Source organism: Denticeps clupeoides, chromosome 10 (assembly GCF_900700375.1).
Source record: "Denticeps clupeoides chromosome 10, fDenClu1.1, whole genome shotgun sequence".
NCBI classification, from domain to species: Eukaryota; Metazoa; Chordata; class Actinopteri; order Clupeiformes; family Denticipitidae; genus Denticeps; species Denticeps clupeoides.
In genome coordinates this window covers 15,535,581-15,554,220 of record NC_041716.1, presented here as the reverse complement: position 1 = coordinate 15,554,220, position 18,640 = coordinate 15,535,581, and the positions used below count along the sequence as shown (strand labels likewise).

Sequence of the window (18,640 nt, the reverse complement as noted above, 5' to 3'; positions counted from 1 at the left end):
ATTTATATAGTTTTGCATATTTCTAGTGCAGTGCTAGTTTGGTTGCAAATTCCATGCTGTGCATAATAGTTGATTTCTTAACTCATGTGTTTCCTTGTCAGCTGTTTGGGTTACATTTTGTCATCAAGGGATATGCAGTTCTGTCTTCTTCACAGGCAATAGAACATAGGAAGACATACAAGAAGTAGGGAGACTACAGAAAGAGTTTAGAAGAACCAGAGTTTCCAGAAAAGTTATTGCTGAACCATTTATTCCAGAAATATGCCGAGATACAAAACATCATCCCTCCGCAAGTGAATTTAAAACAGAATGGGGCTGTATGTTCCTTGTATAGCAATAATACAATAAAGGTCACTGGCATGCAGTCACACATATGAGTTCATAAAACATATTGAGGCATCGTTGAAAAATGTGTAACCATCAATAAGGGGAAATTGAAATATAAAATAAATAAATGCACAGATTAACAAAAAATTATATTATGTCTTATTTGATCTTTAAAAACAGCCTTCTATGAATTCTCCTCTGAAATTAGACATATCGTATGTGTAAAACATAAGCTGAATGAGGATAAGTGTATTACAAGCAGTCATTACCATCAAGATTTAACATAAATGTTCACAAGAACACAAATAACACAATACATATGTACAGCTACATGCATATTTTTTTTCTTTTTGCTTTTTTCATGTTGCAATCAATGTTTTCAATAACCACTTCATTAGGTGCAGAGTGGGGCTCACCCAAGGTGCGCACCCATACCTAAGCATGATTTAGAATCACCAATTCATCTAGTTTTTGGAGGGAAACCAGAGAGCCCAGAGGGAAAAGTGTACAGACAAAACAGACAGATTCATAGATATTTCAGGGCAGTACACTGTCAAGCCATGAACTAAATCAGAAAGCCATAAAATAAAGACTATTCATTATTCCCATACTACACCAATACTGAGCTAATCTTAACCCTTATTATCTTGTACTTGATCCTTTTTTCATATTTACATATTTATATTTACTTTCTGTTGACTGTAGTTGACTATAAGACTGTTTATTATAATAATGTATAAATAACAGATAATACAGCAAATAAAACTGATCAATAGGATCAAACTTATTGAACAGCATTAAACCGAAAAAATGTGGTCATCCAGATGTTTCATTTGCCAGGTCTTATGGGATGCTCATTATCCTAAAAAGAATGATTGTATCAAATTAGCAAATGCTAACATGAGGTTATGAAATTCATGAAGTCACAATCCTACCATACCTCTGAATGATTTAAATTGCTCATGATTTGCTGTCCCATCCTCACCTGTATTTAAAAAGAGTTTTGCATTTAATATATAATTTCTCCCATGGGGCAGGGGCATAGAAAAAAGCAAGGACAATTTATTGGAAAAACAACAACACAATGAGATTTCAAACTCTGGAGGCTGCAGGGAGTCAGGGCATCACAGTCCTGATTCATTTCGTGCATTTTATTTTTTACCATAATAAAGTTAGAGTGCAATATCATTTTTTAAAAAACTACTATTAGTTGTGTTTTGTTTAGGGCTCTGTTTAATTCCCAATTTTATGCGCAATTCTATGGTCAACAATGAATTGTGATGTGCAGTTCTTCTCAATCTTCTGTACCAAACTTACTATTATTTTACATACATTGAGGTACAAAACATCTGATCCTGAAATGCCCATATCTGCATTATGTTGAGTCTCTGCATATCTCTTTCAACTTACCTTTAGTTGGTGATGATCTACCACCAGTATATGAATACCTATTACATGGTAACAGTGCACCTAAAAAAAAAGTTTACTCTTTTATTATTATCATAGTTATTTGTCTGTTGTAAACAATTACAAAGAATATACACACACACACATAATATGTATTTGATACCCAATTTTGTATCCTTGATGGAGATAGTAAGACTGAGACTCAATTGCTGTAAATAAGAAAAAAAGAAATTATTAAACAAATGTGATTAATTAATTCTTAAATTACTTCTTAAAGTAGGTCTGCTATATAACAGTCATCACAATCAGTTTCATATACACTAATCAGCCAGAACATTAACAACTGTTGAATAATATTGCATGGACCCACCATATCTGATTGGAATAGCTTTTTAGTACAATTCACATATGCTTGAGTACATTTGAAATTAACACATTTACATTTACAGCATTTATCAGACGCCCTTATCCAAAGCGACAATCAGTAGTTACAGGGACAGTCCCCCCTGGAGCAACTTAGGGTTAAGTGTCTTGCTCAGGGACACAATGGAAGTAAGTGGGATTTGAACCTAGGTCTTCTGGTTCATAGGCGAGTGTATTATCCTCTAGGCTACTACCACCCCCCACCCACCAACACCATTAATTCTTTGTAATGCACCTTAAACCATTCCCGCTTCCATCTCGTACCCAGTTAAACACAACCTGACTGCTCAAATGATCAAAATATCAAGCTGTGTTCTTCATTGCCTTCACTGGGACCAGATGAGCTGGCCATTGGTTTTTAAATACCAATTTTGATAGTTAATAACCACTGCACACCAACACCCTACAAGACCCATCAAGTTGGAGATGCCTTGACCAATCATAAAACACTAAGTCATTTGGTCCTTGTCAAAGTAGCAAATATTTCAATTGATTAAAGAATGGACTGTTTCAATTGCCAGGAGATGCCAGGATGTCACTAATGTTGAGTCTGATCTGTGAATTTAACATTTTCAGAATATAATCATTTTAGATTCAAGGTGTGAAAATGCAAGAAAGATGAAAAACCTGCTTTTCTTCTGCATTTTAGATAAATGCAACACACAAAAGTGACAACAATTCCAGTGATTACACAGCCTGAGATGGAGAGAAGGATTTTCCGTTTCAAAACTGAAAAGATACAGAAAGACAGTGTTTGATTGGGTGAAATGAAGTGAATGTAAAGCAGTTCATTTTTTGCCCAGAGCTCTCTCATTTACAGAACAAAATATAAAAAATAATCTAAATTTAGTTTTTACCAAGATTGTTTGCTTTAAAAGCCTCACTGAAGGTGGAAGACGTTGGTCGTTCTGTTCTGAATCCCTTGCACTGAAATTCACTCTGGTACATGTCTTCTGTGGCCTTGACAGAGAGTCTTTCCTGAAAACTGTCAGACAGTTGCGTTCCATCTCTGAACCACGTAAAATTCCATCCATAGTTGTCCTTATAATGAACCTCACACAGCAATGTCAGACTGTCCACAGACAAAATGTCTGTCCAGCTGGTGTCAACAGTCAGCGAAGCTGATGGGAGGGCTGGAAACAAACAAAAAAACAGGGTTCATTGTGCTTTACGAGCACAGACGCAGAATGCAGTTATAGTGACATCTGGAGGACATCATGTCTACGTACATTTTACCATCAGATTCACAGATCTGCTGAGTTCTGAGCGATACGTGTCTCAGCTGACATGACAAAAAATAGTGAATTTTCTATTGCCAACGTCTTACCATAAACATACAGATCAATCATATTACTGGCAGTAGTAGACACAGGCATTGTTTTATGTTTTCCCACACAAGTGTAGTTTCCAGATTGTCCACTAGAAGCTAACTGGATGAGACGTTTCTTGTCAGAATCGATCTTCTGTCCGTCCATGGTGTACAGAAACTCTTGTCCATTTTTGTACCATTTGTAATGCCAGTCTGTTGAATTCGGCTGAATGTCACACATCATATTCACTTTCTCAGAGGGAAACACCTTCGTCCATTTAGACTCCAGGGTCAGATGTGGCTTTGGAAGATCTAAAGAGCATGTAACAAAAACCGAGGTAAACGTTATGTTAAGATATGTCTGTCCTAACATTCTTCTCATAGCCAGAATTCAACCAATTTTAGGAACTATAATAAAAATAAATACATAAATAAATAATAGTAAAAAATATTATATAGAAAAGTCATTAATAGTATGATGCTTTGTGTTATCCAGCACTCACCACTGACCAACAGATGAAATTTTTTGCTGGTTTCAGTTGTGTCCACAAGTCGTGTCCTGTGGTTTCCTTGGCAGGCGTAGTGTCCAGCATGCCCTTTGGTTGCGGAGCTAATTGAATGTGTGTCCACATTTCCACTGACACTGAATGTTTGTCCATTCCTGTACCATATGTAATCCCAGTGTGTCGAATCAGGCTGAATGCGACACTTCAGATCCACTGGCTGAGAGGAGAAGACGTTTCTCCATTCGGATGTCAGCTGTGGTACAGGGAGATCTATTGGGTAAATAGTAAGTAGGCTGGGTGTTATCATGAGGGTGTAGTGGAGCAATTGAGCTTTCTTACTCCCTTGATAATTATATGCACACGTGGTGAATTACTACAACTGACAAGAAGGCAAACAAGGATATGGTGGGCCAGGCACACCTGGACCTTACATCACGAGTGAATGGTGTATGTGTGTGCATTCTGTGGTGGGTTGACACCCCTTGCCTGTGCCCAGTGCCAAGGCTCCAGCATCCACAACCAACAACAACAACAACATTTATTTCTTATATAGCCCAAAATCACATACAGTATGTCTCAATGGGCTTTGACAGGCCCTACAGTTGACACCCCCCACACGTGACCCTTCTGCACACAAGGAAAAACTCCACACAAAAAAACTCTAGGAGAGAGAAAAAAAGAAAGGAAGAAACCTTGGGAAGGAGTGATACAGAGAGGGACCCCCTTCCAGGGTAGAGTGAGCCTGCAAATGGTGTCAGTGCAGGGTTGGGGATGATATAATAATAAGTCCTACAGTTGTAGGGTTGGAGAAGTCCAGGATGTAGTCAGTGTCATGGACCCTGAGTAGGTCTAAGCAGTTATGGAAAATAAGTGAGTAAGTAATAAAATAACTTTGAATAACTTTTTATTTTATACAGTCATGACCATAAGTTTTGAGAATGACACAATTTTTTTTTTTTAACAAAGTTTGCTGCTTTCGTGTTTTTAGATTTTTGTCAGTTCTTTCTGTGTTGTATTGAAGTATAATTACAAGCATTTTATAAGTTTCAAAGGCTTTTATAGACAATTACATCAATATTATGCAAAGAGTCAATATTTACACTGTCTTTTCTTTTAAGACCTCTACAATTCGCCAGAGTAAAACCAAAAAGTGTGGTCAATCAATGCTCAATCAACTTCTGGGCCAAATCCTGACTGATTTTGTGGGTTTTTGTTTGTCCACCTGCCTCTTGAGGATTGACCACGAGTTCTCAATTGAGAATTAAGGTCTGGGGAGTTTCCTGGCCATGGACCCAAAGTTTCAATGTTTTTACCCCTGATCCACTTAGTTAACACTTATGGCTCCATCACCGTGAAAAGGCATTGTTCTTCACCAAACTGTTCTTGGATGGTTTGGAAAGTTGCTGTCGGAGGATGTTTTGGTACCATTCTTTATTCATGGCTGTGTTCTGGCAAAGTTGTGAGTGAGTCCACTCCTTTGGATGAGAAGCAGCCCCACACATGAATGGTCTCAGGATGCTTTACTGTTGGCATGAGACAAGACTAATGGTGGCGTTCCAATTGCTCCAAACAATTCCGAAAAGAGGCAACATCAGAGAAAATGACTTGACCCCAGTCCTCAGCAGTTCAATCCCTTGCAGAATATCAGTCTGTCCTTGATGTTTTTCTTGGAGAGAAGTGACTTCTTTGCTGCTCTTCTTGACACCAGGCCATCCTCCAAAAGTCTTCACCTCACTCACTCCTGCCTGCTGCCATTTCTTAGCAAGCTCTGCACTGGTGGCACCCCGATCCCACAGCTGAATCATCTTTAAGAGATGGTCCTTGTACTTGCTGGACTTTCTTATGCACCCTGAAGCCTTCTTCACAACACTTCAACATCTACCCTTGAAGTTTTTGATGATCTGATAAATGATTGATTTAGGTGCAATCTTAGTAGTGTTACGTCCTTTAGGCCGTAGAATGACTTGGGGTGCTCTGTTTTGTGCATGTTCTCTTTTAGGCTGGCTGCTGGCGGAGGAGATTTGGATTACAGCTCCACCCTCTAATTCCCTCGTCAGCTGGCAGCCAATCAACGCACAGGACCGAGAACTACTTAAGGACCATTCCAGCCACCATTCAGGGCTCATTGTTGAGGAGCTGGAGGAGGAGGAAGCGAGAGGAGAGTTTTGGAGTTTGGATTGTGTTAGTGATTAGTGTGGTTAGTTGTGGCTTTGTTGTGTAGTTGTTTTGTCTCTCCTTTCATGGTGTGTTGTCCTCCTGTGAATTGTGTTGTTGTTGTTGTATTTAGCACTTTTGGTTTGGTTTGTTGTTCACCGCTCACTATAAATAAAAGCACAATATTTCACTTGGTTTGGTATTTGTGTCTTCCCACTGCACATATTCCCCTCGTTTGTTGTCGTGTCTCCTGACCCCTAGACAGGGACGTGACAAGTGGGGTGCTTGTCTGGGATCGTCGCCATTTTGTGCCCGTGTGGTTAGTTTCAGAACGTGCAGTAGTAACCCGAAATCCAGTCAGTAGAGTGCTGCAGTTGGTTCTGCTTGCAGAGCTTCCTTCGTGGCACTGTTTAACATTTTCTTTTGTTATTTTTCCTTTCTTATTTTTGAAGTGACTCCGGGGGTAGGTACGCGGTCAGGCTGCTACTTCAGTCTGAAGTACGCAGGGCTGACGTTGCGCGTTTAAAGTCGCCTGCTGTTGGTAAGCTTTGAAGACTAGGAAAGTTAGAGGTTGGTTAGGTAAGTAGGTGACTGGAAGTTTTGGGTGAGAGCCGTTCCGACATTGGGGTGTGCAGTAGTGAAGCTTGTGCTTTTGTATTTGCAAACTAGGTGAGTGCTGTACTCCAGGATGGAAGGTACACTGTCTGTGCTGGAGGAGTTTCTTCAGAGTCCTTCTGAGAATTTATTGTCACACTGTACAAAGGAACAGTTGCTTCAGATTGATGCATATTTCTCCATTTTGTTGTCCAGCGATGATAGAAATTTAAAAGAGACCTTGTTTCGTGCGATGAAAACGGGTCTAGTAGAAAAACGTATTCTTGCTGCATAGTCAGATCCGGTCTCACGGTCCAATTCGGCCTTGGCCGCGATTGACACAGAGACCAAGCTTAAAATCCGTGAGTACTCCTTACAGGAACGTGTACTCCAATTAGAAGCGGCCAAATTACATTCGGAGCGGGACATTCGTGCGTTTAGGGAAAAGGAAATGGAGAAGGAAATTCAGCTGAGGAAATTGGAAATTCAGCAGGAGCTGGATTTGAAAAAGTTAGAGCAGTACTCGCAGGAAAATAAGCGTGTTCGTGAGTTTCAGCGTGAGCGTGATCGGGAAGAACGCGAGTTCACCTTAAGAAAGCTGGAGCTGGAACTGGCGGTCCGTACTGGGGTCGACCCACGACCTGCGGTACCACTCCGTGGTTCCAGATTCAGTTCTCCAGGAGGTTCGCCAGGACGCGGGGAACCGTCGCGGAGAGTTTTGCCACATTCAGAAGAACCCGAAAACGCACAACAGCTTGGTAATCATTTTGATGTTGCGCGTAATATTCGCATGGTGCCACCATTTAATGAACGAGTCTGTAGGATCGTTCGGACCGACATTCCCACGGCGGGGCTGGTCAAATCAGAGGTCGGACCGAGCATCCCCACAGATGGAGTCTCGTGAGTGTTATTACTGCCACAAGGTCGGACATCTTATTACGGATTGCCCTGTTTTAAAACAGAAGGAGCAATCCTCGAAAAAACCCTGTGAAGAAGGGGGTTGGCTTAGTAGATAATATTAGTGTGACCCAGGTGAAAGATTCGGTAAATAAGGAGTTTAGTCCTTTCGTTTTTGATGCGTTTGTTTCTGTGGGAGAGTCTGGAAAACGTGTGCACATTAAATTATTGCGTGACACAGGTGCCGCGCAATCTTTTATCTTGGATTCCTGTTTACCATTTACTATGGTTATGATGTGTTAGTGCAGGGACTCGATATGACCGTTATGATTGTTCCCTTGCATTCTGTCCATATTAAAAGCGAACTATTTTCTGGTTTGGCTAACGTCGCTATTCGACCTCAGTTACCAATGAATGGGATTCTTTTTATTGTTGGAAATGATTTGGCTGGCGGACAGATTTTTCCCTCTCCCGAGGTGATTAGAAATCCTCTGGTTAGCAAAGTACTCGGTGAATCCTCTCAGAATACTAGTACGTTCCCTGCTTGTGCAGTTACGAGAGCTCAGTCACGAAAATGTCAGGATACTGTGGATCTCTCTGAATCTTTCTTATCTCCAGATCACAGGTCTGAAAGCTCTACGTCCCTAACAGCGGTGTCAAACCCGACTGAAGGTCCATCTGTGCGGGACGAGAGCGAAGGTACTGACTGTAAATTAACGCTCTCAGTTGACCAAGCAGAGGTTGTACGTGAGGCGACGATCCGTTCTGCTGCCGTTAAGAAAGACTGTGAATTTCTATTGTTTACAACATGCAAAGGCTTTAAGTAGTGAACCTGTATTGAGGGCACCAGATTTTCAAAAACCTTTTAAACTGGAAGTAGATGCAAGTGCCACCGGAGCTGGTGCAGTACTATTGCAGGAAGATGCCGAAGGAATTGATCACCCTGTCTGCTACTTCTTGCAAAGGTTTCTAAAACATCAGCTAAACTATAGCACTATTGAGAAGGAGGCACTGGCACTAGAATTGGCTCTTCAATATTTTGAAGTTTACATTGGGTCCACTACTGTTCCAGTTGTCGTGTTCACGGATCATGACCCTCTGGTGTTTCTCTCCAGGATGAGGAACACAAACTCTACAAAATCAGACAAATCCGCCCTTACCTGTCAACCCAGGCCACCCAACTACTGGTTCAGTCCTTAGTAATCTCACGACTGGACTACTGCAACTCCCTTCCAGCTGGTCTACCACTATGTACCATCCGACCTCTACAACTCATACAAAATGCAGCAGCACGACTGATCTTCAACCTTCCCAAATTCTCCCACACCACCCCTCTGCTACGTTCCCTCCACTGGCTCCCAGTAGCTGCACGCATCAGGTTCAAAATACTGATGCTGGCCTACAAAGCCAAACATGGAGCAGCACCATCCTACCTCACAGCCCTTATTACACCTCACACTGCACCTCGTATACTCCGAGCCTCCAGTGCTGCTCGCCTGGTCCCTCCATCTCTGAAGGTAAAAGGAAGACACTCATCTAGACTCTTCTCCGTCTTGGCCCCTCGGTGGTGGAATGAACTTCCCCTCGAGGTCAGAACAGCTCAGTCACTGAGCACCTTCAAACGACAGCTCAAGACCTTCCTCTTTAAAGAATATTTAGATTAAATTGTAATTTTCTTGTTGTCAAACTTTGTGTACAGAATCTACAACAGAGTGAATAAAATAGATGTATTCATAGTTGGGGTCCTAGTGAACCGGAATTGATCTCTTCATCGATGGTAACTTGAAAGCACGTTGTAAGTCGCTCTGGATAAGGGCGTCTGCCAAATGCCGTAAATGTAAATGTAAACCAACGCATTCTTCACTGGTCCTGTATTTGCAGGGGTTTGCATTAGTGATCCGCTACAAGAAAGGACTGGACAACATTTTGGCGGATGCCTTATCACGCGCTCATTCGTGTTAAAATTGTTTGAGGCGAGGGGAAAAAAAAAAATATATATATATATATATATATGTATATATATATATATATATTTTTTTTTTTTTTTTTCTTTTTGTGGTGGGGGGGGTGTTACGTCCTTTAGGCCGTAGAATGGCTTGGGGTGCTCTGTTTTGTGCATGTTCTCTTTTAGGCTGGCTTCTGGGGGAGGAGATTTGGATTACAGCTCCACCCTCTAATTCCCTCGTCAGCTGGCAGCCAATCAACGCACAGGACCGAGAACTACTTAAGGACCATTCCAGCCACCATTCAGGGCTCATTGTTGTGGAGCTGGAGGAGGAGGAAGCGAGAGGAGAGTTTGAGTTTAGCGTTGGAGTGTTAGTTAGATAAGAGTTGTTCTTGTGTTAGTGATTAGTGTGGTTGGTTGTGGCTTTGTTTTGTCTCTCCTTTCATGGTACGTTGTCCTCCTGTGAATTGTGTTTGTTGTATTTAGCACTTTTGGTTTTGGTTTGTTGTTCACCGCTCACTGTAAATAAAAGCACAATATTTCACTTTGTTTTGGTATATGTGTCTTCCCACTGCACATATTCCCCTCGTTTGTTGTCGTGTCTCCTGACCCCTAGACAGGGACGTGACAGTAGCAGTAATATTCTTGCCTGTGAAGCCATTTTTATGCAACACAATGATGTCTGCACATGTTTCCTTGCAGGTAACCATGGTTAACAGAGGAAGAACAATTATTTCAAGCATCACTCTCCTTTTAAAGCATCCAGTCTGCTATTCTAACTCAATCAGCATGACAGAATGATTTCCAGCCTCGTGCTCCTCAACATTCTCACTTGTGTTAACAAGAGGAACACTGAAATGATCTCAGCAGGTCCTTTTGTGGTAGGGTTGAAATGCAGTGGAAATGGGTTTTTGGAATTCATTTTCATGGAAAAGAGGGACTTTGCAATTCATCTGATAACTCAACATTCTGGAGTATATGCAAATTGCCATAATACAAATTGGAAGCAGCGAACTTTGAGAAAAACGCTATTTGTGTCATTTTCAGAACTTTTCATATATGGTATCTTTTGCTATATATATTATTCTCTTAAACTATCTGGAGATTAATCATAGGCTGTATATTGTTGTAGACTCCTCTCCCTGACAGGATCGTAGTGAGTAAGACACTTGCCTGTGAAACAAACCACAAGTTTAAGCCCCACTTCCTACCATTGTGTCCCTGAGCAAGACATTTAACCCCGATTGTCTCCAGGTGGACTGGCATCTGATAAATATATACAGTATTGTGCAAAAGTTTTAGGCAGTATTGAAACTAATCAAAGATAATTTAAAATAACTCTGAAATACTTCAGAAAGTGATTTCTTACAAGCAAATCAATTGAGAACAACATTGTGTTGCTGCTTACGGAACAATAGGATAACAGACTCTTTTTTTCTTTTTTTTTTTATTGAAAAAAACGAAAGTCAGTGTTTCAAAGGGTTTGTTTAGTATTTGTTAACAAAATAGCATCTTAGAAAAACAGCAGTTTTGTTTTTACTGTTTTTTCCTGGTGCCTAAGTCTTTTGCGCAGTACTGTAGATATAGTGTAAATAGAATAGTGTGAAAAATATTTACCATCAACAGTGAGCTGAATGACATTGCTGCCACCGGTTGCTACAGTTCGTATGCTGTGGACTCCTTGGCATGTGTATTCTCCACTGTGTTCTTTGTTAGTACGGCTAATTGAATATTTGTTCCCGTTTGTAGGATCAGGAACCTCTTGTCCATTTCTGTACCATTTGTAACGCCAGTCTGTTGAACCGGGCTGAATATCACACTTCATAACCACGCTCTCTGTTGAAAAAACTTTGGTCCATTTGGACTCCACATTCAGCTGGGCTGTTGGAAGATCTAAAGAGGGTGTAATAGGAATAGTGACATTTTAGATTTCAGAAATACTGATAAATGAGCTATTACAAGATATATATATATATATATACAGGGAGTGCAGAATTATTAGGCAAATGAGTATTTTGTCCACATCATCCTCTTCATGCATGTTGTCTTACTCCAAGCTGTATAGGCTCGAAAGCCTACTACCAATTAAGCTTATTAGGTGATGTGCATCTCTGTAATGAGAAGGGGTGTGGTCAAATGACATCAACACCCTATATCTGGTGTGCATAATTATTAGGCAACTTCCTTTCCTTTGGCAAAATGGGTCAAAAGAAGGACTTGACAGGCTCAGAAAAATAAAAAATAGTGAGATATCTTGCAGAGGGATGCAGCACTCTTAAACTTGCAAAGCTTCTGAAGCGTGATCATCGAACAATCAAGCGTTTCATTCAAAATAGTCAACAGAGTCGCAAGAAGCGTGTGGAAAAAACAAGGTGCAAAATAACTGCCCATGAACTGAGAAAAGTCAAGCGTGCAGTTGCCAAGATGCCAATTGCCACCAGTTTGGCCATATTTCAGAGCTGCAACATCACTGGAGTGCCCAAAAGCACAAGATGTGCAATACTCAGAGACATGGCCAAGGTAAGAGAGGCTGAAAGACGACCACCACTGAACAAGACACACAAGCTGAAACGTCAAGACTGGGCCAAGAAATATCTCAAGACTGATTTTTCTAAGGTTTTATGGACTGATGAAATGAGAGTGAGTCTTGATGGGCCAGATGGATGGGCCCGTGGCTGGATTGGTAAAGGGCAGAGAGCTCCAGTCCGACTCAGACGCCAGCAAGGTGGAGGTGGGCTGGTATCATCAAAGATGAGCTTGTGGGGCCTTTTCGGGTTGAGGATGGAGTCAAGCTTAACTCCCAGTCCTACTGCCAGTTTCTGGAAAACACCTTCAAGCAGTGGTACAGGAAGAAGTCTGCATCCTTCAAGAAAAATATGATTTTCATGCAGGACAATGCTCCATCACACACGTCCAAGTACTCCACAGCGTGGCTGGCAAGAAAGGGTATAAAAGAAGAAAAACTAATGACATGGCCTCCTTGTTCACCTGATCTGAACCCCATTGAGAACCTGTGGTCCATCATCAAATGTGAGATTTACAAGGAGGGAAAACAGTACACCTCTCTGAACAGTGTCTGGGAGGCTGTGGTTGCTGCTGCACGCAATGTTGATGTGAACAGATCAAAACACTGACAGAATCCATGGATGGCAGGCTTTTGAGTGTCCTTGCAAAGAAAGGTGGCTATATTGGTCGCTGATTTGTTTTTGTTTTGTTTTTGAATGTCAGAAATGTATATTTGTGAATGTGGAGATGTTATATTGGTTTCACTGGTAAAAATAAATAATTGAAATGGGTATATATTTGTTTTTTGTTAAGTTGCCTAATAATTATGCACAGTAATAGTCACCTGCACACACAGATATCCCCTAAAATAGCTAAAAATAAAAACAAACTAAAAACTACTTCCAAAAACATTCAGATTTGATATTAATGAGTTTTTGGGGTTCATTAAGAACATGGTTTTTGTTCAATAATAAAATTATTCCTCAAAAATACAACTTGCCTAATAATTCTGCACTCCCTGTATATATCAAGAAAATGTAATATATATATTACGAAACAAGCATGCTATGCTGTTAGGGTCTACGTTAGTTTGTCATCAGGGCAGTGGGGTATGGGCAATGAAAAGCATTATGACATGTTTCGTACTTACATAATAGGCATTATAATTTGAGCATATATTTAAAATTAAGTTGGAAGACTGTGACAGATACATTCAATAGAACTCACCACTAAGTATGAGTTCAACAGCTTTGCTGAGTTTAGATGTAACATTTCTTTTCTTGTGGGTTCCTTGGCAGGTGTACACTCCAGCATTCTGTTTGGTTGCCGAACTAACTGAATAAGCGTTTCCATTCTCACCGAGACTTTCACCATTTCTGTACCACTTATAACTCCAACTTTCTGATTCAGGTTGGATTTTACACTTCAGAACCGTACTCTCAGAAGCGAAGATGTTTTTCCATTCATATGTCAACCGTGGTTCAGGAATATCTAAACAGGAAATAGAAAGTGATATTTGTTCAGTTTGTCTGCAATAAAATAGAATTCTTTTTCATGCAATAAAATAAGGAAATGACAATAAGGTTGATATTGCTGTTGTTTTCTATATATGAAAATAGGTGTCTATAATCAGTCAACAACTTTGCTAAAGCTCTGAAGATTCTTTGGTAGCATAGTTAATTAAAAATGTCCACATTCACCTCCAGCTCTCTTCCATATCTACACCATTTATAACCCCAGTCTGCCTTATTAGATTGTATGTCACACTTCATAGTCACTGTCTCAGAGGATAACTCAGTCAATGATGTCAGATAGTGGAGAACTCAAGAAGTATTTGACCATTATTATTTTTCTGTTTTTTAATATATAAGTTTTAAATGCAAGTTTTCAAACAATTTCACATAATTTCAATACAGATGTCATCTTGTGGACTCCCTGAAAGATGTGTTTTTAAATATAAGGGATTAGGTTTTTCCAGGTGTCCAAAGCTAATTAGGTTTTTCCAGATGTTCCCAAATTCTATTTACCAGTGTAATTTCCCAACTATTCCTTCAGTCCTGGTAGCTCTCTGGTGCATGTGCTAATTGTCCATACATGAGCTAGCTTTTTGTTGCTCTTCTCCCTCCGGCTTCCCTTCCTCCATTTACCCAGGCACCAAGAGATTCACTGTCATGTGCATACTCAGCATCCTCACAGAATACAAGGCTCTGACCCTATCATCATCATAATATACTAATATAATTATCTAAAAAAAATCTTTACTTACTATCAGTCGATTCTTGAGCCAAGCATGCCACAGCAAATGCAACTAAATAAAAGCAAAAAAAAAAAAATTTATTAATGCCAAAATGCCAAAGCTGTCAGGATTGGCTCCAGGTGATCACTACAGCTGAAACCAATTCTGATTGCCTTTAAAAGACTATAACTCCACCCCTTCTGCAGCGGCGAAATTTTAGTGGACTCAGTTGAGTGAACTAGACCTTCGTTTGCAACTTGGCAACCTTTTGAGTTCTGGCAACACCCACACAGCTGCGGGCTCTATTCCCCTGCTTACATCCATCGTGCTGATGTTTATTTGTGTTTATTTATTATTATTAACAAATCCTTGTTTCCCGAATGTCCTGTCTCTGCGCTTCCTTCCCCCGTCTGCTCGCCGCCGTGACAAAAGCACAGTGTATGCATAAGTATTACTATTACAAATTAACTTTATTTTAATCAAGTTGTCACAATTTGACATTTTCCTATGTCCTTGATTACCCTGCACCTGTTATAAGTATGGCCTATCTGAATTAAATTGAAAATCAATTTGGGTTGATAGTGCTGACTTTATTTCAAAAGGAAGAGCATTTTGTAACTTGCCAAAATTACAAAGAATCTGGTGGTCAAGCACCAAGACAGCAGATCTCAGAAAAATTGCAGTTCAATATGCTGTCTCAGCAACTTGATTTAAAACCAAACTGAAATTAAAATGTTTTAAAGGAAGAGGCCAAGTGCTTTACCTACACTCTAAAAAACGCTGGGTTGTTTTTTCAACCCAAATGCTGGGTTGAGTCTGTTGTTGGGTTGAAAATCGGTCTCGATCTGTAACCCAGCGGTGCTGGGTTGGGAACGCGGACCTGAAAGAGAGCACGCACGTCATGTCAACTACCTGGGACATCAGCGAGAGAAGCCGCCATTGTCTTTGCACCGTCTTTAGTTTCTGAGGGGCGAAAAAAAAAATTTTCTGAAGGGCGAAAAAATTATTTTATGAGCGAAAGCCGCGGGGGTAGGAGACGGGCGGAAAAAAAATTCTGAGGCAAAAGCTGCGGGTAGAAGGACGGAGGAGAATTTTTTTCTTGCTAACTAACACTTGCTATGCTAACAATGCTTAATATCTTGCTAACTAACACTTGCTATGCTAACAATGCTTAATATCTTGCGACTGCATTGGGGCCAGCAATTTGTGTGTACTCACTCACACGGAGATCGGTAAGCTTTATTTTACATATACAATGTGAAAGGGGGTTTTGGGGTTTAATGTTGTATTTTAGAAGTATACCTTTCTGTCTACATTTGTCTGTTTCTCTCAAGTTTGGACTTTTTATTTTAAAAGGAGTTTTGCTTGCTGCAACGAGAACCATTTTGTGGATGAACAAGGTGAGTTGTTTTCTCTATTCAAATTAGAAACTGCTGGAACATTTGTAGTTTGAAACATGCATTTAATTATGAGGTCATCTTAAGGGAACAGTGAGCATTTGATACTTGCAGCAATGTGTTTTTAGAGTAGCTCTCTACTTATCTACATGCAGTTTTGTAGAATTCAAATTATTTCAATGTAGGTTTGAAAAAGTAAACACCCACTTTCAACATATGCCAGTTTTTTTTTTTTGCACTACTAGTTTTGTTTAAAGCCACTTTAAAATGCTTTGGAAATGCAAGTACTATCTGCGAGAAGAGCACAGTTTTTTAAACGTTACAGGCTAAAATATGGAACTTATGCAAGAAGGAACTAAGCCCTTTCCTTGCTTGCATCAGGAATCATGTTTGTTCTTAGATGAGAGGAGGTTGTAAAGGATGAACCTGACATCAACCAGATGATCCAAAGCTGGCCAGTGCTTTTTTGACTGAAAACCAGGTTTGTGGATGTGTCCTTTAATGTATTTTTTTTCTTATTTGTTTTACATACATGATGTTCAGAGAGGTTTATTTGTGTTATAAATAACTCTGGCTGAATATCAAAACTGAGCATATTTAATATTTTTCAGGTTTACCTGGAGTTTAACAGGATTGTTGGTAGAAATTTTAAAGAAGAGTTCTTTGGTGTTCTTGATGGGTTGTGTCCAATTTTGATGGAAATTTCAAGAGGAAGACACAACGTGCTACAACACAACGGTGGGTTGATATTTCTCTTTTCTTCTCATAATGATATTGATGGTTAGTTCAATACATAAACTGTTCTCTTGTGGTATTTCTCTATATGGACAAATAAACTGATATAAGATTTATTTCCTTTGTTCTACATTCAAGTGTGTTTTATACCACTTTGCAGAGCACAGAGCCAACAGCCATTAGATGCCTTGTCCTGAGAGGACTTCCAATAATTCTTGGAGATCTATGTTCTTCAAGAGCAGTTCAGTGAGTAAACCCTTTCTCCATTTGTACCATTCAAATATCAAATTGTGTAATATACCACCTACTGTCACAACATGAAAGACGCCTATATATAAACACACAAAATAGATTGTTTACAGTGCCTAACATAAAATCACATTGAATTACAAAATCTATAATATTAGATAATTCTATACAGTTGATTGTAGACAAATTGCTGTTAACCTGCATATTCTCTTTTTGTCATGTTTCTTGCACTATGTAGAGTCTATGGAGACTCCATGGACATCCCTGTGGGAATCCTCTATTATGAGGACAACAGTTCAGCAAGCCCAGCATTGCCATAACTCAACCCCTCAAGACTGGGCATCAACCGAGAGGGCAAGGGAAGCACTCACCAACCTACCTCAAGCAATGTGCCTCTTGTTTGGCTTAACCTACGCACTTCACCTGCAGCACCCAAAGTGCTTGAAAACACGTTTACCTTCATTCAGCAGGCAATGTGAAATTAAGGTAGAAGTGAGCTACCTCCAAAGGTTCAGAAGCTGAAGAATGAGCTAGCAGGGTAAGACCCAATTATGCTTATAGCACAGCTCTTCATGCCTGATTGTTGTACAATTACTTTGCAGTGATTAGAGCAAATAGGCTTGCAGTTGTTCATTTTGTATCTGATTCTTCTTGTGCTTGATGTGTCTAGTATTGTATTATTATTTTTTTTTTACAGAGTGCACATTTTAGGAAAGTTGCAAGTTTATTTTGACCAAATCTGATCCTTACTGCATAGATGTTCTTAATGCCTGCTTTGTTGTGTGTTTCTTACAGATGACTCTTATATCTTAGTTTATGCATGATAAGAAAACTTTTTTTTCATTACATTTACATGTCAAATTGTGTTTTTCTAAAGTTAATTTGGCTTCAATCTGATTCATTGTTACTGACTTTATTCCAGAAACACTGTGACTACAGTTTGATACATTTTCATAAAAATTGTCTTAATGTTGAGGTCGAGATGGAAAAAAAAAAAGTCTTAAATTCATATGGACACATTTTTTACATGTTTTGTCATTAACAAAATTCCATTATTGAAATATGTATTGCTGTATAATTGTTTTTATTTTAGTAATTTTAATCACAAGTTTCTATATTAAATTTCTGACCCATTTTGGGTTCCATTCAACCCAGCAGCGTAGTCATTTTTAACTAATAGTTGGGTTAATAATCACAACCCAGCATGCTGGGTTAAACGTGTAACCCAACTTGTTGGGTCAAAATAACCCAGCGTTGGGTTGGTCCCTTTTTGACCCAGCGCTGGGTTACCAAAATAACCCAAATTGGGTTGTTTTTAACCCAGCAGTTTTTAGAGTGTAAACTTGGAAAGTGATGGAAGCTCAAAGTGATCAAAAACTGCTATATTTGCACATGAGCAAAATATAGCAGGATCCAATGCAGAGGGCAAAACTTTTTAAAAAGTTTTTAAGGTTGTTCTTCCAATAAAAAAATATATTTTCTTAATTTTAAAAGATTTCAAATGCATTTCTATATTATTTTTCCGCAAACATCTGTGTTTGATCATTTTCTTCACGGCATTCAACATTTTAACATTGTCACCATTGCTGCACACAAGAGTATATATTCGTTGATTTACATCACAGCATGCAAACATGCTTTCAAAGCATAAAAATACAATACATAAAGGTACTACAGAAATTAAAAAAAAAAAAAACAACAAATCACATTTAAGATGTATAATATCTCATGATAAAAATATGTATGAGTTTTACCTTGAAAAATTAGGAGCTTATCTGTAGCCATTTGTATAATCAGTGTCTCTACCTGTGTCTTCTGCCTGTGTTTTTTCTTCTTTTTGTATGTGTGGTTTTGTCTAGTCTAGTTTCATTTCTTAGCAGTCAGACAGGAAACAAGCAATGAATATATTCATATGAATCATATGTCGGACCTGTCTTCTCCAAACTACACTGCTGC

The 18,640-nt window shown here is 39.4% G+C and overlaps 1 protein-coding gene across 3 annotated transcripts; it reads right to left on the bottom strand.

The window, feature by feature from the left end:
- Positions 1 to 233: 233 nt before the first annotated feature.
- LOC114798476 (pregnancy-specific beta-1-glycoprotein 4-like) lies at positions 234 to 18,640 on the bottom strand. 3 transcript variants are annotated; one of them, XM_028994222.1, is made up of 12 exons: positions 18,439 to 18,640; positions 14,334 to 14,375; positions 13,295 to 13,558; positions 11,180 to 11,455; positions 3,970 to 4,242; positions 3,485 to 3,778; positions 3,015 to 3,290; positions 2,785 to 2,886; positions 1,880 to 1,943; positions 1,738 to 1,797; positions 1,268 to 1,312; positions 234 to 1,189 (listed from the first exon to the last, which is right to left on the bottom strand). In XM_028994222.1, exons 1-10 carry the CDS (start codon positions 18,467 to 18,469, stop codon positions 1,779 to 1,781), a joined length of 1,641 nt encoding a protein of 546 aa, XP_028850055.1. In that variant the 5' UTR covers positions 18,470 to 18,640; the 3' UTR covers positions 234 to 1,189; positions 1,268 to 1,312; positions 1,738 to 1,778. The 3 variants fall into 3 exon arrangements, with proteins under 3 accessions (XP_028850055.1, XP_028850056.1, XP_028850054.1); XM_028994223.1 differs by having other exon boundaries at positions 1,898 to 1,943; positions 18,439 to 18,639; XM_028994221.1 differs by having other exon boundaries at positions 1,738 to 1,943.